The 20,469-nt window shown below is 38.7% G+C and overlaps 1 protein-coding gene across 1 annotated transcript; it reads right to left on the reverse strand.

Annotated features, from left to right (window-relative positions):
* Positions 1–626: 626 nt before the first annotated feature.
* LOC149026923 (inosine-5'-monophosphate dehydrogenase 2-like) lies at positions 627–20,469 on the reverse strand. Its single transcript, XM_089157358.1, is given in 6 exon segments — positions 627–897; positions 10,469–10,726; positions 17,791–17,970; positions 18,096–18,449; positions 18,451–19,275; positions 20,239–20,469. Coding segments are annotated over 5 exon segments (1,506 nt in total). The 5' UTR covers positions 19,093–19,275; positions 20,239–20,469; the 3' UTR covers positions 627–825.

Raw genomic sequence — 20,469 nt, forward strand, 5'->3', positions numbered from 1 at the left:
ACATTCTATCCAATGAAATGATTTTATACCACAAGTAATACTCTTCGGCCCAATTCCACTCGACTTCTTGATCTTGAGTTCCTAATCTACATAATCACGCCTTGCTCCTCTTGCCCTCTTTTAATATAAATCTTTTTTTTGACCAAAAAAAATTTTTTAATCGAATATAACAAATTAAACTTCTAACACCTAGCAGCTGATGAGGTCCACACTGGTCATCAGGCATGAAGAACCCCCAAGATTTGAATGCTGTGAAGGTGAAGGTGTTAAGAGACTGCGGAAGAGTAGCAATAGCATTGTTACGTCCTGGGTTTCCTTCATGGATGTAGTCTTCTTACAGCTCTCTTTATGTTTTTTATAGTGAACAAAATTCTCCAAAATATTTGAATAGCTATAATCATCTAGCCATATATGGTACAAGGAGCATATTAAAAGGGCAAATTCTCGAATCCGGCCCCCCCCCCCCAGCACGGCCGCTGACCCACAAACAGGGGGCCCACGGATGAAAAAATTATTTTTTATTTTTTTCAAAAAGTGTTTTTTACCTTGGGCCCCACTGTTTTGTGTGGTCAGGAATCGACGGGGAGCCCAGAACCCGTCCGGGGAGCTGATCCGGACTCCAAATTCTCAATCATGGCAGAAAAGCCTTGATGAGTAAAATTTTGGATATATCCTGGTCTAAGCACAAAAGTAGATTCATCATTCACTAAGCAAACTTTGAGAACATTGTCGGATTCTGACAGTTATATTGTGTCTGGTGTGTTTCCCTAAATACAGACTGAAAAGTAGAATTTGACAAGAACTCGCAGGCTTGAGACTTGTATTTCAGAATGCTTTCTTTGCATAGGAAACCAAATCATGAACCCCACCTTCAACCTGTGCTGCTCCTGTCCTCACCTGCAAATCACAGAAATGGATAAGCAAAACAAAATAAATCTGTTATTGAGCAAAATAAGTAAATCCAGAACTAAGCTTCTCATTTTATGGGCTCTCTTTCGCATTCCCCATGATAACAAACTTTATTCCTTTTCACCTCCTATTGATGTGTTAACTTCAGAACTTCTTTATTATTATTATTATTTTCCATCCCTTCCCATTCTTGTAATATCTATCATATTTACCCTCGCCTCGCATCTCAATTCCTGGTTGGTTATTTCCTAGAAGTAAATCTGAAATTTCAGCCATTAGATTCGTTTCTTTTTCTGTTAAAAATCCAATTATGTTATTATCCCTAGTTACTATTTGCTGCCCAGTAGACCCATACCCAGATTTGAATCTAAAGGAACTCGATGGTAAGAGATGAAGTTCAGTCTGTAATTAAAGACTAAGAAAAGCCTAGGGTTAAGACGTGGTAGAGACCAATCATGAAGAGGATCCAAAGAAGTATTAATTTGCTACAACTAAAACTAAGAAGATTGTTGGAAAAGCAAAGGACGAAGATATGTGAAGACCTTTATAACAGTTAAGAACACAATGGAAGCTCAAAAAACTATCTATAAGTTAGCAAAAATAAAGGAAAGAAAGTACAGAAGTTGACCGTATTGGATGCATTAAAAGAGAAGATGGTACCATACTAACAAAAGGTGAAGACATCAAGATAAATGGAAAGGTTATTCAACATCCTACTAAATGAAGTTATCAATGAAGATGCCATTGAGACATACATGAAATTTAGAATGTCTGAAGTAAAGTGCACCTTGAGGATAGAAGTAATTTAGGTAACAGAACCAACAAGGTCCCAGAAGAAATATGGAAACCTAAGGTATCAGTGGTTTGTCTTGGCTCACCAGGCTGTTTTAATTAAGTTATGAGCATTACAAAAATGCCAGTTAAATGGAAGAAAAGCATTGCAATATTGGTTTTGCCCAAATAAAAGTGCTACTCAGAGCGGCAACAACTATAGTTGCATAAAACCAGCAATGAGTAAATACAATAAACCACAGGACAAGATTAGTGAAACTACTACTACAATGGAAAATCAAGAAATATTTAGACTTCAAGAAGGATGTCCATGTCATATGGCCTTTATTGACCTAGGAAAATTTTTGACACAGTCCCTGCTGCAGCCTCAATTAGGGAGTCAAAACAAGGCAGCACACTTCCAAGATCTTCAATAAAATCAGCCCAAAATCAGATTTTGAACCAAGCTGTAGAGGGGTATTCTGGGTATAGTGGTTGGACTCAAATAAACCTTTAAAAGGAATTTGTATGCAGGTCCTAAGGATGCTATGGTGTGAAAACTGGCTAAATTTGATAGCCGGTTCGAGAGTCCTAAATTTAGTAGAAATTTGAATCCTAGTAGGTCTCTGGGTCGAGAGGTTTTCGATGGAGCTGTAACTTGGGGGGGAATGTAGACTTAAAAAAGAGAAAGGGTTCCTCCAAGTTTGAGTCAATTCCAATGGTCAAATTGGCATAGATCCGACTTGGAAATTTTGATGTCTAAGGAATCCGAAAATTAAAGGAAAAAAGTACAGAATAAATAAAAGAATGTAGATCGGGGATAGGTCAAAACCTCAAGCTTCATAGAGAGGTTGGATGTTTGAAAAGAAAATGATTTATCACTCCTTTAATGCCAGTTTTATTGACTTATGGAATTTAAAGCACTAGATTCCTCTTCTCATGAGAGAGATTCTCACAGCCACTGCTGAAAATCGAAATTTACTTTAAAGTTTAACCTAGTCTAATTTGTTCTTCCATGCTCAGGCATATAAATAATAAGGCATAAAGCCTTACAACTTGCAATTTAAAAAGTTAAAGGGACTCTTAAAAATAGAAATAATAAAAGGAAAATGACTCTCTAATTAACTGTGTAACAAACTCCTAATACACTCATGACTTTTTCAAAACTAACTTGACACTAATTAAATGACTGATGACTGATAAATGATAACTCTTCCATTTAATCTAGTCTTGTGACCACTTAATCACTTAAAAGTGGCCCAAAAACAAAAAATAAGTTCATGTACCTTTGTAGTACCACTATTTTGGGTCATTGAGGAGGCCCACTAATAAATAAACCAAAGGACAAGGGCTTAACCCTTATATAACCCATCCCTAAGTTTATTCATAGGGGAAACAAGCCTAGTAGAGGCTGGATCTGCATCAGTCCCTAGAAAGCTAAAGAATAGTATTGTTGTGAAACCCAGCCCTAACCTTGACCCGGAAACCCTGTTGTTTGTAGGTCCGACAACCCGAAGTAAAGCAAGAAGTCAGCTATGGGCCATCCCAGTGGAAGACTTGGTGACTGGCTTTGAATCCATGAGTGTTGATGTCAGTGTTCCATTTATGGAAACTGTATCCTGATGAAGATCGGATTAGTTGATGGACTTGGAGTGCTCTCTGTCATGGTTCAAAGGCATTTCTACCTACTAGGTAAGTCACTTGGTGTGTGTGCAAAACCCCTTGATGTTTGGATTTGATCTGAGCCTTCATTTCCCTGTTTTGGTCTTGCTGTTCTGATTAGTCGACTCATTGGTCAACTGGACTGTCGACAGGACCAGTCAACCAATCCAATCAACCAATGGGTTTTGTTTTTGCTAATTAGGTCTTGCTTGCTCTATTTAAGTGCAATCTCGAGTCTACTTCATATTTGCTGCCTCCAAACTCTTTGAAACGTACCAGAGACCTCTGCAAGACATCTTCCTTTCATCCTTGGTTGATCCCTCGCAAGAACTCAAGTAATCTTCTTCCTCTTGCATCAAAAGGTATGTCTACACTCTCTTCTTCTTCATCATCTTTGATTTTCTTTCCTTTTTGGGTTGAGACAGTAGAGAAGATGTTGCATTCTCTGTTGCAAACATCTTTTTACTTATCTCTCATGATTTCCTAAGGATTAATGGCTAAAGCAATGATCTTAATCATGATCATTGCAAGCTTTTGAAGGAATCATGATCTAAATCATAATCTTGTTTTCGTTCATCTTTTGATTTAAATTCTGATCTTCTTAAATCTATTTTATTGATCATATTAGTAGTCAATCGCTGTGTTTTCTTTACAAGATCTATAACCTATCAATCTCTAGTTCTTTCTCCTTGATCATAACATGTTCTTTCTTCTAGAACCATGATTGATCTAATTATGGTAACTTTTGTTTCCTAATTTGTAACTTGAAAACTTGATTCCATTAGTGTTTTGAAGTTCTCTATATACTAGGATGCTGCCATTGTAGTTTACCCCTTGTTTAGTACCCTTTTGAAACACCAAATTCGGTTCTTTACTCTCAAAATTCTGATTTTTGAAGGCCACTATCTCGGTTGGTCAACTCATTGGTTGACTGAGGCAGTAGACCAAGTCAATCGACCAATGAGTACAACAACTCCATATTTGGTCTGTTTTGGATGTTTTGATATCTTTCCTTCTAGGTATCTTTCCTAATATGTTGTATACACTTGTTTAGGACCTTCTTCTCAAGTTTTGTCAAGATCTTACTTGATTTCTTAAGATTCCTTTGAGAGTTATAAAAGGTAAGGATGGTTACTTCCTTAACTACATAGATTGCATATCTTAGTTTCTATATTTGAATCTTGTTAGTTTATTTCTTTAATTAGATTCTTGCAATGTTATACTACTGTTGTACTATCTTGATTTCAGTAGCATTACTTGTTTATGATTCATGTATGATTTACTTATTAATTATAAGCAAGCTATATGTTGTTATTGATTTCTTTCCATATATGAAGTTACTACATATGTGATGTTATGGATTCATGTTTGTGTATGATTAAGTATGGTTTGGAAAGGGGAGGTGTCCTTTTGACACTTTTGTCCTTGGACTACTACGGGAATATTATGGGATGTTTCTGGAGACGCCCTTTGGACACCTTCCTAAACTGTTGGATGACATATTTAGGGTTGTCTAGTAGTGTTTGGCTAGGATGTCCCGTTATGTCAGACCCTAATCGGAGGGGTATTGAGACCGAACGACCCGTGGTAGCAATGGGGATTCATGGGCGCTCAAGACCGGTAACCAATCCGTGAGAGGACAGGAATCACATTGTGGGGACCATTTATCGGTAGGGTTGCATATGGTTAGACTTGGGCTCACGGGCGCTCAAGACCGGTAACCAACCCGTGAGGGGACGTGAGAGCTTCCCGTTTACCATATGTGGATGACCTATAGGGTTGATGAGTCCGTAGTCAGGGACTATGAGGACTCTAGTGTGAAGGATACCGGAAAGGATTGCCAGGGGCGAGGAATGGACGTATCTGGATCTGACTTGATGTAACTAAGTAGGAGACTTGCATTTGGCTAGGCTTTAACCCTGACATGCGCCGGTACTTAGACCAATGGTGATGTGAGAGAGTGGTGACCTATACCCCCAGCCATGGAATGTCCCGAGGGATGCCGGACCCACTACCAAAAGGCATTGTGTGATGAGACCTTCCTAAAGAAGTACGGTGTTATGACTTAAAGCATGTCTGCCAATAGAGACCAGCATACATAGAGTTAGAATCATATTGCATCATGTGTTTCATATCATATAGCATTTTACTTTGCTTTGAAATCCTGCCATTTATGTTGTTATGGATTAACTGCCTTACTGAGTTTCTTTGAAACTCATTCCTTTTGTACAATGTTTTGTTAGACTACTCTACAGGTTCTGAGTATCATGACTGCTCGTATGAAGAAGCACAAGGAGAAGAGGCATATCTCCAGGAAGGTGATTGCGGTTACAACAAAGACACTGAAGATTCCGCGGGTGGTTATGCTGCGTACGATGCTTAGTCCGACCATAGAGTGGAAGCGCCCTTGCGCCATTTTTGAGATTTATACTTATAGAGATGTCATCTATAAGATTGAGAACAATTTAGTTACTTATTGTACCTGCTATTGGGATTAGTTTTCATTCCTTTTCCTTTTCTTTTAGTACTACTTTTCCGCTGGTTGTAAAGTGGGATTCCGCCTCACTTTACTTTATTGATTTGGCATTCTGATTATCTTTCGTACTCTGATTATATATGATTTACTCTTTCCTTATTTGGATCTTTTGTTTATCTTTTGCACATTGATTATTATTGTTCATGATTATGTTATTATCTATGTGGGAGGCTGATTACCTCGATACTTGGTCTTTGGGGCTGTGGATCACACACTCGGGTATGCCAGGTAGGGTACCGGCTGGGTGGATGTGACAATTGCAGGTAGAATGAAGATGGAAAATATAATGTACTACTTAAGTTGCACTAAAATAATGAGGTGGTGAAGTTTGATGAGTGGAGAATCCGCAAAGTGATTATTTCCAGAGCAAATCATAAATAAAGGTGTGATATAGGAGGATGCATCACACAGAATTAAAATAGAGATGAAGTAGAGATGTGCATCTGTGCTTCTGAAGTCTTTTATGATTGAGCATTCCTCTAAAACTTTAATTTAAATGACCACTGGCTATGATTTTTGGTATCCATTGCTGGGCAATTAAGAGGCATCATATAGATGAGTTTAAACTCAACTTAGTAGAAATGAGGATGTTAAGGTGGATGTGTGCTTCAACCAAAAAAAGAAAAGGTGGATGTGTGGCAAAAATTGCAAGCATTGTGAATAAACTTAGAACCAATAGGTAATACTGCAATAGAAGAAAAGGAGATGAAACTGCAAGGGAGCAATAGTTAGGCAGTCAACCACCCCCCTCCCCAACCCAAAAAGAAATAAATAAAGACCCAAACACCTCCTGTTTCTTTTACCAACATTATATAATAACCAGAAGAGTTACATCTGAAAAAGGAAATCGACTTTTTGTAAAGCAAGAGAAAATAAAATAGAATTCCTACTCTTAACAAAGAAACATAAATCTTGCCCAACTAGGAAATGATATTAACTAATGCTAGGAGATATAATATCCAGCTACGGTAGGGACATTCCCCCTTCAGCGGTATCCACCAAACACCCCATGACATACATCTTTAACAGGGATAGAATAAGGAACAATCATATTAGAGAGGATTTGGTGATAGCTCCCATACATAACCATGAGAAAGTTGTTTTAAGGTGACATGATCATATTCAATGGAGGCTTTTCGGTGCTCCAACTCAGAGGAGTGATTTTTATCAAACTAGAATAGCCAATGGCATGAAATGAACAAAGGAGAAGTAGTGAAGAAAGACATGCATAGCTTAGGCCTTGTGTGAAATCCCCTAGAATCCTAACCCTTTAACCCATGGTTTCAAGACCGCAAACCCAGAGCTCAAGTTGGCGACAACTTTGGTCCGTTTGAATTGAACTCGGAGGTTTGAAAATGGAACCTATGGAAGTGGATGACCACCACGAAGGAGACTCGGCCACTCTAATGGAGTTCAAGAGGAGAGAGAGTCAGTCCGAAAAGCATAAAAAGAAAATTTTGGAATGCCCAGAAACCGATGCTAGAGGACTCAAATTTCAAGCTAAACTATACCATTGATCAGACCTTAAAATGACCTTTCTACCCATACAAAGATCACCAGAATCGGCTCTCGAATGAAAGAGATAGAGGGCCGGTTGATAGGGCCAGTTGCAAAGCTAGTTCAACCGCCGCTGCCCAGTTTCTGGGTAAAATCGGAATTTCGAGTTTTAAAACCCTATTTTAGGTGTCTATCTCCTCATAAATGCATTTCTTTATGTTAGAGTGGGGTTGAGAGCTGGGGTGGAGAAAGCCAAGGAGTTTGGTGGATTACTTGCTCGTGGTGAAGCATCAAAGCACGAATCATCGCAATAGCTCATAGAAATGTGAGCATTCATGAGGATATTTATGAGCAATGAATGCTATGTTGTGGTGGAAGTTGATGTTGGGTAGTATTGAATGTTTCTTTCTACCTCCAATTATGCCTCCCAACCCCAATGATTGTTGGTTCATGCAAACCTTTCCATTCGACACCAATTTGACCTCTCTAAGACGCCCGCAGGCAAACTTGGATAACCTAAATTGGGGGTTTTTGTTTTTTAATCAATTGGGATGCTTGAGAGGTGTTTTGGGGACCCTAATGATGTTAGATTGAAGACCCCAAAGCCCCATTTTAAGTTGATTTCAAAACAGAGCCGAAATCAACCATTTTGGTCGCAGCCCTAGAGTGGGCGGTTGAGCGGGGCGGTCAACCGGCATTGGTATGCTCGTTCAACCTCCCCCTATGTTGGGTGTGTGTAGTGACCCCCCTTAACCCCCAATCGATCCCCGACTTACCTTCGTTTGATTTCTCATGATTCTAGGCTTAATTTGACTTGATTGTACCCACTTTGGTGGATTTTTTTAGACTTTGGAGAGTGTTGCCAACATCTACAGGTGAGGAATACATTGCCATTATCTTATGCATTTGAATTGCTTAATTTCATCGATGTAATATAATTATTTGAAATGCATGAGACTTTGCAAGACGAAAGGTAAAGTATTGTATTCTTAGTTACTTTTCGAATCACATAAATGATGATGTGATTATGATACGTGTATGGATGTGATGGTGGGATACTATCCTCTTGTATGTATACACCAACTGGGGTTGTGGGTTCACCCATTACTCTGGTGACTTTATATTCACTTAGACCTAGATACATGGTTAATAGGTGTCTAGATGTGGTGGCTAGTGAACACTTGAGTGCTACTACCCTTTTGGTTAGGGTATTGAAGCCGAGTAACCCGCAATGTCAGTGGTTGCGTCTTATAAGCATCAAGCAAGCCCACTGCCATCATGAAGTGGTAGGGTTGCATATGTATATTGTTGGGCTCGTGTTATTTTCAGTACGATGTGCGATTTCCGTGGGGACGCCACAAGAGTATCTGCCTATACATATGTGGAAGACCACAGGATTAGGAATGCAATCCAAGAGATGCCTCCCATTGAGGATACCAGTCCTAGGTGGAGAACGCTATTGGGCCAAGAAATGGCTCTCGTTGAGGAAAGATATCCGGACCATATGTAATACAAGACCATCTGACTATCCATTGGACCTAGAGTTATCTCGAACACGCATCATTTCTCAGACCAAATGGTGATGTGAGAAAGTGGTATTCCCCAACCACGGATTAATATGACTTGACCCAACAATCGCGGAGAACTCAAAAGATGCCTCTTTGGTGTATAATTTAATGCGTGTCTACCATAGAAACCTAATGGTTAGAGTTTGGGGCATACTTGCATATTCATTTACTATTCATCTCATTATCATATATACATGGTTGTTATTGAAATCGTGATGGATGCGTGTAATACATGGTTATGTTGACCTCATTGAGTTCTATTGAACTCACTATAAATATATATATACATATATAAAAAAGAACTTATCACAGGTTTGAGGATTCCATTTAAATGGAGGATCTTATCACAAGTTATGAGGATTCCATTTAAATGGAGGATCTGCCACAAACAGAATGCTTTGAAGGACCAGCTAGTGAGGAGGTGGACTCGCATGGAGCTTCGTGTCCATGCTCGGATTGCTCCTATGGCCGTCTACTTTTTTAGGGCCCGGCGGTGTCTTTGGAGATTATAGTTTCCCTCATAGCCCTTTGTTATGTTATGTTATTTTTATTGAGCCCATAGAGAGGGATGACGCCGTTTTTCGTCGAAGAACCTAGACTTCCACTGTGAACATTTTCCTTTCTTTAACTCTGACGATTAAACTCAATTAACTTTGGATAATGACTTGGATTAATTAATGGATGATTGTAATTACTTGATTATTATAACTTTGACCTTTTTACCTTAATATCTTCTTGCTTTGATTATGTTATATTGTAAAGTGTTATGGGTTTGGTCGTGAACCTTGATCTTGTAGTGTATCACCCCCACGCGGGTATTCGGGTATCACCGGATCCAGCTGGGTCGGGTGTGACACCTTGTATTAAATATAACCTCAAAGAGAATAGCTGGGTTTTGGGTGGGATCCATGTAGCCAGCCCCATTTTTGCTGGGATAAGGCTAAGTTACGTCTTGTTGAGATCTAGATGCAGATATAGCCATATCATTGTATCAAAATCTGACGGTTAAAATCTGAAGTCAGACATGGAAAACATTGAGCAATCAGATCAGATCTCTTGAAACCATTAGTAGGCCCATTACCTGCAGGTTAATTAGATCAATTAGATCTGATCAAAAGTGCACGAAAACTATAGCCATCTGAAAAGTTCACCACAAAATTAATGCCCCATTACAGTGAACTGAATGTGTCCAATGCCCACGATATAGGCATGAAAATGAACCTGATAAGTGGATGAAAAGTGTATTTGATTGTTTTGAGTGGCTCTATTGAAGACCAGCAGATGTTTTTTTTTTAAAAAGCAGAAGTATCTGTCATTGGATATACCCCAGGTCTGTAAAATCACTCCTAATACATATTATAATGTATAGCTTCTGATGAGACAGAAAATCTCTCCCTCATTCCTATATGAAGAAAATATTTCACTGGGAACAATGCAGATATAGAGAATATTCAGAACAGTAAGAAAGTACATTATGCAGAAACCATAACAACTGTGGGATGTACACAAGTAAAAGACAACATACCTCCAGCCTCAATACCCCAGTATTTAGAAGGTTGTGAGCAGACTCCACAGAGGATGCACCAACATCCTGGAACCCTTGCTTGACTGCTTGCATTGTGTAAGGAATAAACTTCAATACAGAACCTTTATCTACTACAGCTCCTACAACTCCCTGGGCTACCTTTAGCTTAGATGTATCCCCCAGGTACCGGGCATCACTTCCTTTTGTCATGGCTTCAAGAGAACCCATGCCTCTGTACTTTTTAATTCGACAACCACCCTAAGAACAAAAAAATGTCAAAAGAAATTATGTCTAGGTTGGCGCAAAAGAGGGACAGCATATGCAACAAAACAAAGACAAGGATGTACTAACACATAGCACCAATTGTACAGGACTAAATTGTGAATTGCAACAAAATCACTGAGGCACCTGGAGCAGATTTGATAATAAATTCAAAAACAATCCATGAGGCAACTGTCAGATAGTGTTGTAGCAGACTGACAAATACAAAACACGACAGATTCAATAACCAACATTCAGTAGGAATCCATAGGCGAGTAGATTATCTTCCACACCATCATCAGAAAGTATTTAATGCAAGGGTGGCACAACAAGAGCAAACACCAAATAATGCTGTAAACATGGTTATGAAAGCAACTGGGAGACCAACGTCATTGGAAAATTGTCAAGCAGACATCTAACCCTAGGCACAAAGTATATCTAATATAGCAATGACTATTTTATAAAATGGTGCTTATAATAGCACAAAAGTGTTCTCATTAGTCATTATGCCAGTAACAACATAATATGAGAAAATTAACATATAATAAACAAAGCACAGGGATGTAATATTATATTCAAAGAGAAAAACTTTTTTTTTTTGGATGAATAAAGACTTTCATTACCAAAAGCCAGAGGGGGAAGATAGAATGTACAAGAGAAGAGGGAAGCAAACAGAGACATCGGCCTTCCAAATCAAGTCTAAAGATCTGGAGCTGGGAATCCATCTCCTAAGGTTCCATTCCCAGTTTCCCACCATAAGTGAGATACCATAGCACCGAACACCAGCTTACCAACAACGTCACAAATAGAGTTACCCAGGAAGGATCTCAAAAGCCAAGACCAATCCCTGAAATCCAAAAGATCATCTAGAGTGGGGCCAGATGGAGGATGTGGCTTCCCCCAGATAGAGAGAGAGAGAGAGAGAAAGGGTAAGATAAGAAGAGATAGTTAACATCGTCAAGATCATTCCAACAGAGAATGTAATTGGGGCCGACTGAGAGGTGTCTACGGGTGAGAAAAGTTTTTTTTTTTTTTTTGGGGGGGGGGGGGGGGGAAGTAATGGTTAAAGGTTCTCCAGATAGTGAACAAGTGGCGGGGGGTGTGGCCCTTGAACCAAACTAGAGGGTGCTAGGCAACTTGAAGACCAGGGGGACAGGTAAGTTTCACACAAAGGAGGTTCTGAAGGAGCCTAAAGGAGAAGGGACCTAGATGGTCGGGTCACGAGAGGAGGGGTGGAGGGACGGTAGGTTGGACCAAACTTGAGTAAGACTCAAGGGGATTGGGGAAGGGGGGGAACCCAAGAATTCAAAGAGATCAAGCTAGAGAGCATTGCAGATTTCAGAATGTGGTCGAATAAACTTGGGGAGGCCTTAGAAGGGGGTAAAGGATACCCAAAGGGTGCCATGGATCTAGCCAAAGGAGATGGAGGAGCCGTCCCCAACCTAAGTAGAGGTTGCAGAAAGAGTAAGAGGTCTAGGGAGAAGAAGCTTCTTCCAAACCCAGGAAGGATTAGAGTGGAGGAGGATAGTCCAAATGGAACCGGATCAGTATGTACAAGTATACCCAATTGACCCAAATGGAATCATACTTGGTGGAAATTTTCTAGATGAGTTTCAGCAAGATAGCAATACTATGATCACAGATTCTACTAAACCCAAGGCCACCTTCAAATTTGGGAAGGCAAACGGAGGCCTAGCTGATGGGGAGGAGGAAACAGGAAGACTTAGCCTTCCCAGAGGAAGGGCCTATTGTCAAGGCATTGCCTAAGTGTCATTTAAGCATCGTCTAAGCAACACCAGGCATCTTGGCCCTTTCTTAGGTCAAGGTGTGTCACCTTACTTGGTGTCACCTTGGTTTTCATGGCCCTCTATCCTCACCTTGCCTTGTTGCCTTGACAACTATGGAAAGCACAAAAAGGGACTCCATGGCTCTAATTGTGGCTTTGGGAAGATGCCACACTAAAGAGATAAAAGAATCATAAAAGTGATTGGTTCATAACAGGCTTTCCTGCAAAGAGAGAAGCTTGCTTTTTCTAGGGTTGAAGCAATACACTTGCATCGACATAAACTTTTTAAGTATACAAGAAACCAATATTAGATAAGGCTTGCTAGCACAAAGGCACAAGGCAACACCAAGACTGTCACCTTTCATGCAATGCACTAAATAAGGTGGGTTTGTCGCCTTGACCCAAGAAAGCACCTAGATGCCTTGACAATTTATGGATGTATAATTAGAGGCTGTAGATCAAAAGCATCCTTTTGGCCACATTATGTGCTTCCAATTGTCTATCTACGGGCTTGAATAGCCCCATGTCGACCAAAACCTTTGCCAACGGCCAAATACCTCTCCGATGCAACCCATTTAAGCTATCTTGTGTCTCAAATGATCTCTTAAGCCATCTAAAATCAGTACAACAGAGTTCTGTTGTATTTAGTCTCATTCTATTTATTTTAGGTGAAATGATAAGAATATTTTAACCATTTAAGAGTTATCATTGCTTCAGATTAATTAACAAGTTATTTAAATCCAAGCTAAGCTATTTAGGAGATCTTTCAGATTTTATTTCACTTCTAGTTGATTGGCATCATAGCTTGAAGCTTCTTTTAACCACCACATGCAAAGTGTTAATGGTTAAAAGTGTGTTGCATATACTGATATGCATATCATTTAGGATTATAATAGCAGAAAAGTTTTCTGTTGGGGACACAGGACCCAAGCGGGGTCAAAATGACCGCCCGCCAAATTAAAGAGCAAAAATCCAGTCCTCCAAGATGCCAGCATGTACTCCCTCACTATCTACAGACACAAATGCCCCTGTGCTCCTTCATAGAGAATGCTTCCCCCGTACAAAAAAAAAATAAAGCTGAACCTCTGAGGTTCATTCTTGCAGGTATCAAGAAAAAGCAAGCACAAGCTGTAACATTCAGCCACTACACCATTCATCAACTAGTGTGTTTATATATCCATGGCTTACGACACAATATTCATCCCTATCCCCAGAAACACCGTAATCATTTCAGAACCCCATCCTTTTCCCAATTATTTGGTAACTGCCACTGGGAAACCCGTAATTCCTCATTCCAGTACTTTACTCTGAACCAAATTCCACTATTCCTTATTAAACCACTTAAAATGAACCTACCAGTGAAAAAGAATATTATTATGGACTACCTATCTGTTATACTATTGGTGAAGCTAATGAAGAAATGACATATCAACAGAAAATCCTCGGCCAGTTCGAAAATCACGTAATGGGACAAAGTTGGGAGCTCAATTGATGAGTGAAACTACTTCCTCCCACCAGATCCCATCTCTCCTTCAACCCAAATATTTTTTCCTATTACATATATAAAAGAAGGACTGATAGATTGTTGTGCAAGGATTGCAAGGTGATACCAAAGGAAAGCTTAATTGCACAACATAGACTCGTGATCTTGGATATGTGCCTAACCCCAAAAACTTATAAAAGGTGCAAGGTTAACTATCCCAGGATAAGATTGTGGAACTTGAAAGCAAAGTGCTTGAAATCCTTTTGCTAAGGAAGTAGTCAAACAAGGAAAGTGGGATTTCGAGGGGGACACTAACGCGATGTGGAATGAAATAGCTATATATCAAGAAGGTGGCTAAAGATATCCTAGGTGAATCAAAAAGAAAACTCCATTCTTATAGAGAGACTTGGTGGTTGGATAGTGAGGTTTAAGACTTCAAGCTGCCATTAGGAATTAGAAAGCTAATTTTAAGACATGACAAAGAATTAAGGATGTTGAGGATTGATAAGCATGTATTTATCATTATTTATTTGATTTAATTTTCCATACTTAGTTAATTAAAAGAGAGTTAATTGAGTATTTTTATGTATTTTTCAAACATAAGGTGATTTTGGTTATTAGAAATAATGTGGAGCAAAGTTGGCAAATATATTAAATATTGGTGGATTTTAAATCATGGGATTCAATATTGCTGCCCAAGAAATCATGAATAGTGAGATCCAACTTAATTAATGCAATAGAGCATGAATCTTAGCCAAATTGGAAGCAGGTGGAGGTCCAAGGAACAAAATTGGTAATAAAATCTGAAAATCGTATAAATAGACCCACCTTGAGTATTTTGGGCATATCTCTCTCGTATGAACTCCGATTGCGGTGATTCAAGATGCTATGGAAAGATAACGAAAATATCCACAACTTTCTAGTTTTGAGTTTTTCCATAATCCGAACGAATAAGGGTCGAATGGAAGGGTAAAGAGGACGAATTCATGGTGTGCGGGATACATAAAAGAGAAGCCAACCACAGAGGAGAGGGAGGAGACGGTGAACATGGATCTCTCATCTCTCAATTTCATCTTTATTTGTTTGATGATATTTGTTATAATAAGTAGCTAGTTCCTTTTATTTGGGATGTAGATGAACCTTTGCTTATTTCATCAATTTGATTGTTCTACATCATCTAGTAGCTTGTGTTTGAGTCTGGCCAAAAATGTTCTATAGCTAAGCAAACTAAGCGTGCCAAGCTTTGGTGAAGGACGGTAGTCTTGCGAAGATAGGGCATATCTATGAAAGACCATCATTTGTTTTGAAGCGTAGAATTATATCGGTTAGTGAAAAGCATTGGGGATTCAAAATCCCAAAGATCTTCACGTATTCATAGTTAAAGTTTTTGCATTAATTAATAGATTTAATTTAAATTTTGTTTTGTTGAATTCAATCTTAGCAACTTAGACTTTTAGTTCCCCATAGTTCGACCCCGTACTTTCTGCTAACTATATTAGTATAGGATTTTATTTTTGATTTGGTTAGCGACACAATTAAGGATCTTCAAAGGTATAGGTTGGCTAGAAATAAAGCTAAGAAAAGTGCAAGAAAAGCAAGGGAGAAGAAGTATGAAGAGTTATACAAATAAGTTGGGTACGAAGGAAGGGGGAAAATCTATTTATAAGATAGCTAAAATAAGGGATAGGAAGAGTAGAGATATTGACCACGTTAGATGTATTAAAAATGGATATGGTAAAGTACCAGTATGTGATAAGGACATTAAGAAAAGATGGAAAATCTATTTCTCTAGTCTACTAAACGAGCATGCTTTAAGTACCTGTGATTCGGACGATTACACCATTCACCAAGGCACCAATTTTCAAACATATATGCGAAGAATTTCAATGTCCGAAGTAAAAGAAGCACTAAGGAGGATGATACTAGGCAAGACACAAGGTCCTAAAGAAATCCCAATAGAAGTATGGAAGAACTTAGGAACCCACGGGCTAGTTTGGCTGACTAAGTTGTTTAATAAGATTATGAGCACAAGGAAAATGCTAGATCAATGGAGGAAAAGCAACGTGGTTCCAATTTACAAAAATAAATGAGATATTCAAAATTGTAATAACTATAGGGGCATTATAATGATGAGCCATATTATGAAATTATGGGAGAGAGTAATTGAAACCTCGTTTGAGACACTTAACCACAATTACAAAGAACCGGTTTAGCTTTATACCAAAAAGATCTACAACAGAAGTTATTTACCTAATTAAGAGACTTATGGAAAGGTATAGAGAGTGTAGGAAAGACCTTCATATGATATTTATTGACCTAAAAAATGCTTATGATAGAGATCCTAGAGCATTAATTTGGCAAGTACTACAGAAAAGAAGTGTTGCAAATAAATATGTAGACATAGTTAAGGATATGTATAATGGTTCAGTGACTGTGTAAGAACAGTAAGGGGCAAAGTAATGAATTCTCAATTACAATTGGGTTACATCAAGGATCAACTTTAAGCACATATTTATTTTCACTTGTAATTGATGAATTAACCAAAGACATTCAAGACGGACGTCCATTGGTGTATGATTTTTGCTGATGATATTGTATTAATAGATGAGACTCAAGTGGTGATTAATACCAAGTTAAAATCATGGAGAGCAGCTTTGGAATCAAGAGGCTTTAAATTAAATAAAACGAAGATAGAATATATAGTTTGTAACTTTGGTCATGATCGGGCAAACGATGAGGTGGTGAAACTTGACGACAAGGAGATTTCTCAGAGTGATTCTTTTTAAGTACCTAGGTTCAATCATAAATAAAATAGGTGATATAGAGGATGATGTTTCCCAAAGAATTAAAATACGATGGATGAAGTGGAGAGGTGTGTCTAGGGTCTCGTGTGATCGACGTATTCCATTAAAGCTTAAAGGAAAATTTTATACAACCGTCGTTCAACTAGCCATGATGTATGGTGCAAAGTGTTGAGTTGTTAAAAAGAATCATATAGATAAACTCAGTGTGGCAGAAATGAGGACGCTAAGATGGATGAGTGGCAAAACTAGGAAGGATAAGATAAGGAATGATCATATTAGAGTTGGTCTGGGAGTTACTCCCATAAGTGATAAGCTTCGGGAAAGTCGTTTGAGATGGCATGGTCATGTTCAACGAAGACCTATAAATTCCCCCATACGAAGAAGTGATATAATCCAGATTGAAGAAACTAAAAGAACTAGGGGTAGACCTAAGATAACCTTAAGAGAATTGGTAAGAAAGGATATACATGTTAGGCCTTGTATCTAGCATGGTCTCAAACAGAACTTATTGGAAGGCAAGAATCCATGTAGCCAACCCCATTTAGTTGAAACAAGGCTTATTGTTGTTGTTGTTGTATATATAAAAGAAGGCATTCACAAAACTGGATCAGCAGCTTATTTTGACTATAAACTTCATTACCTCTTCAAGGGGAGAGATCTATGATTGGAGACACAGGGATTTGTATTTTGTTAAGAAATGAAGCCATATTGAAAGCAGCAACTTCATAGAGCATACCTTGTAATAAGAAATACATATTCATCCAAATTAAAAAGGAAACCAGATTTTTAAGTCTAATAATATAAAATTCAGAGCATCAGCCTGGCAAGGAGAAAGAAATCCAACTAAGTCAAATGAAAGAGAAAATTTTGTTTAAATCCACTATCTAGAGGGAAGAAGAATATGCAAAACTCACATAGTTTTCACTTTTCCAAGAGCGATGAACTGTTAATAGTAAATATAGGATGGTTCCATCAATCACTAACAAACCTGATAATCATAAGCCCCAGGAGCCTCATTGCTGCCAGCTAAGAAACTCCCCATCATAACAGTTGAGGCCCCCAGCACCAAAGCTTTGACGATATGTCCAGAATTTGCAATTCCTCCATCAGCTATGACAGGCACACCACTTTGCTCGGCAACAGATGAAACCTTGTAAACAGCTGTTGCCTAAAAAGTTCAAGGCAGGAATTTGCTTGGTAATACAACGGAATGAAATACCAAAACTTTCGTATGTTATTAACAAAGCGTATGATAGATTCACATATGATTCATAGAGATGATAAAGAAGTGACCTGACCACGCCCCACAGCACAGACTTCCTGAGTGGTGCAAATGGATCCAGAACCCATTCCAACCCTCAAAGCATCAGCCCCTGCCTGGATCAGATTCTGAGCCTGATAAGCCGTGACAACATTACCACCGATGACATCTAACTCAGGATATGTCCTCTTCACATATTTGATCATCTCTAGTTGATAAATCGAGTTCCCCTGTGAACTATCCAGCACCAACACATTTGCCCCAGCCTTTAGAAGATGTTCCAACCTTTCTTTATCTTGTTCCCTCGTCCCCATTGCTGCCCCAACCATGAATTTCCCATCTTTACCCAACGATGGAAGCCCTAATTTTGGATACCCGCGGATTCTTTTCCACATCAGCCATTGTAAACAGATCCACAACCTCATCATTATTCTCACTCACTAAAGGCACATAATCAAGCCTTTTTTCTGCTAAAAATGCTGCAGCTTGCTCAAATGTATAGTTTGAAGGAGCTGAAACCGGTGAGCCCAACATGTAATCAGAAATGGGAGCCTCTTTATCAGTTAGGTTATCCCAATCAGACTTTGCAACTACACCTAACAGCTTTGATTTTGAATTCCCAGATTCAGTAACAAAAACACAAGGTGAAGATGCAAAATCATCAATTGAACCAATAAAGTCAGAAGGTGACTTAATAATTGGATCTGAGATTAATGGAATCTGACGTGACTTGGCAGATCTAATCAATGCGGCTTGTTCAAAAGGCAGATTGTTGTAATGAATAATGCCAATGCCACCCAAAGCAGCCATTGCAACAGCCATGGAGGATTCAGTCACAGTATCCATTGGAGAAGAAACACAAGGGATATAGAGGTCAATATTTTTCGTCAGTTTTGTGCTTAGGTTAACTGAATCAGTCGGGAAATCAATGTAGTGAGGAAGGAAGATAACATCATCATAGGTATATGAATATCCCTGGTTGAAAAGACGATTAGCTGGGAAACCATCTTCAAGCAAAATTCCATCCATAGCTCTGAAATTATCCGAGGACTGATGGAGGCTTTTTCAGTGGTTTAAGGTGGAAAAGATTAGGGAGATAAGTAGGAACAGATGGAAGCAGGGCACACTTGTGAAGCACTTGCAATTTGTATAGATTTTTTTACGAAGAAACTAGAGTGGCAAAACTAGTCCCAGAGGAACGAATGCTGTCCACTACAGAAAATAAGAAAACAGATGTTGAGAGATGCTTAGGAAACCAATCTGCTGAAAATGAGATCAAAATATTAAAACAAAGTCTGATGTGGCTCAAGTAAATAAACATGAGTACAAAATTTTCATACAGAAAAGACTGCTGATGGAGAAAAATTTGACCATTTATAATAATAAATATCATCTACAGTATGTGGAAGACCTACATAAATGTGATATACTAGATGCTCCTAATTTCAGATGACATTACAAACTTCTAGCAATGATCAAATCCCAATTTACATAAAACCTCATCTGATTTCAATTGGAAGTTGATAACTGCATATAAATGCTATCACTGGATATGTATTATTACGCCCCCAAAACCAATGATACTTCCGCATTCACATGGTATTCAATTTTTTCTCCTTACCCATAACCTAGAAGTACACACAAAGATGCTCTATTTTCTTTTCTTATTTTATAGTTTTAATTAATAGGGAAGAAAATGATTACCATGCAGAGTAGACATAGAAACCATTTTTCCTTTTTTGAAACGGAAGACATTAGAAGATCCCTGAGCTGCAGAGAGCATTCACCAGCAATCAAATCGAGGCCGATGGATTAATTCAAGCAATGCGAGCTCCATGATATGAGTTAAAATAGATTTATGTGCGGAAGCCAAATTGGCTTAATCATCCTAATGTAGAGAAATGCATGCAGTATGTTCGTCATTACAATGACAAAACAAGATTGAATGTAAAGAAAACACGAAAAAAGAGGCCCGTGCTCATAGATTGAATAAAGCAACGAGAACACCACATTATAATACTGCAACATTTGATTAGAGAAAAGCAACATGGAAGAAACACATGCATAGTATACAATAATCAAATGGGGAAATGTAAAATTCGTTTAGCGATAACCAGAAAACGAAATTAATGCACATAACTCCGGCTAGTCATGAGAGCCCTAAAAGATGCTCACCTCCTTCTCCTCTCCTCTCCTCTCCTCTCCTCTCCTCTTCTCCCCTCTTCTGCTTCTGGATAGCGGAGTGGAGCAAAGGAGGAGAGTGAAGCAGACTGCTCCGCAGATTTGCAGGCGGTGCTAATGTCGTCAAGCTTGTCAGTTTTACTTTTTACACACGGAATCCTAAAACTGAATCGGATCGTGTAGATCTCTATTCAACTATGATTCGAATCCGATCTGAACCGATAC

Source organism: Hakea prostrata, chromosome 1 (genome assembly GCF_041222555.1).
Source record: "Hakea prostrata isolate BN-2017 chromosome 1, UWA_Hpros_2, whole genome shotgun sequence".
Classification (NCBI taxonomy): domain Eukaryota; kingdom Viridiplantae; phylum Streptophyta; class Magnoliopsida; order Proteales; family Proteaceae; genus Hakea; species Hakea prostrata.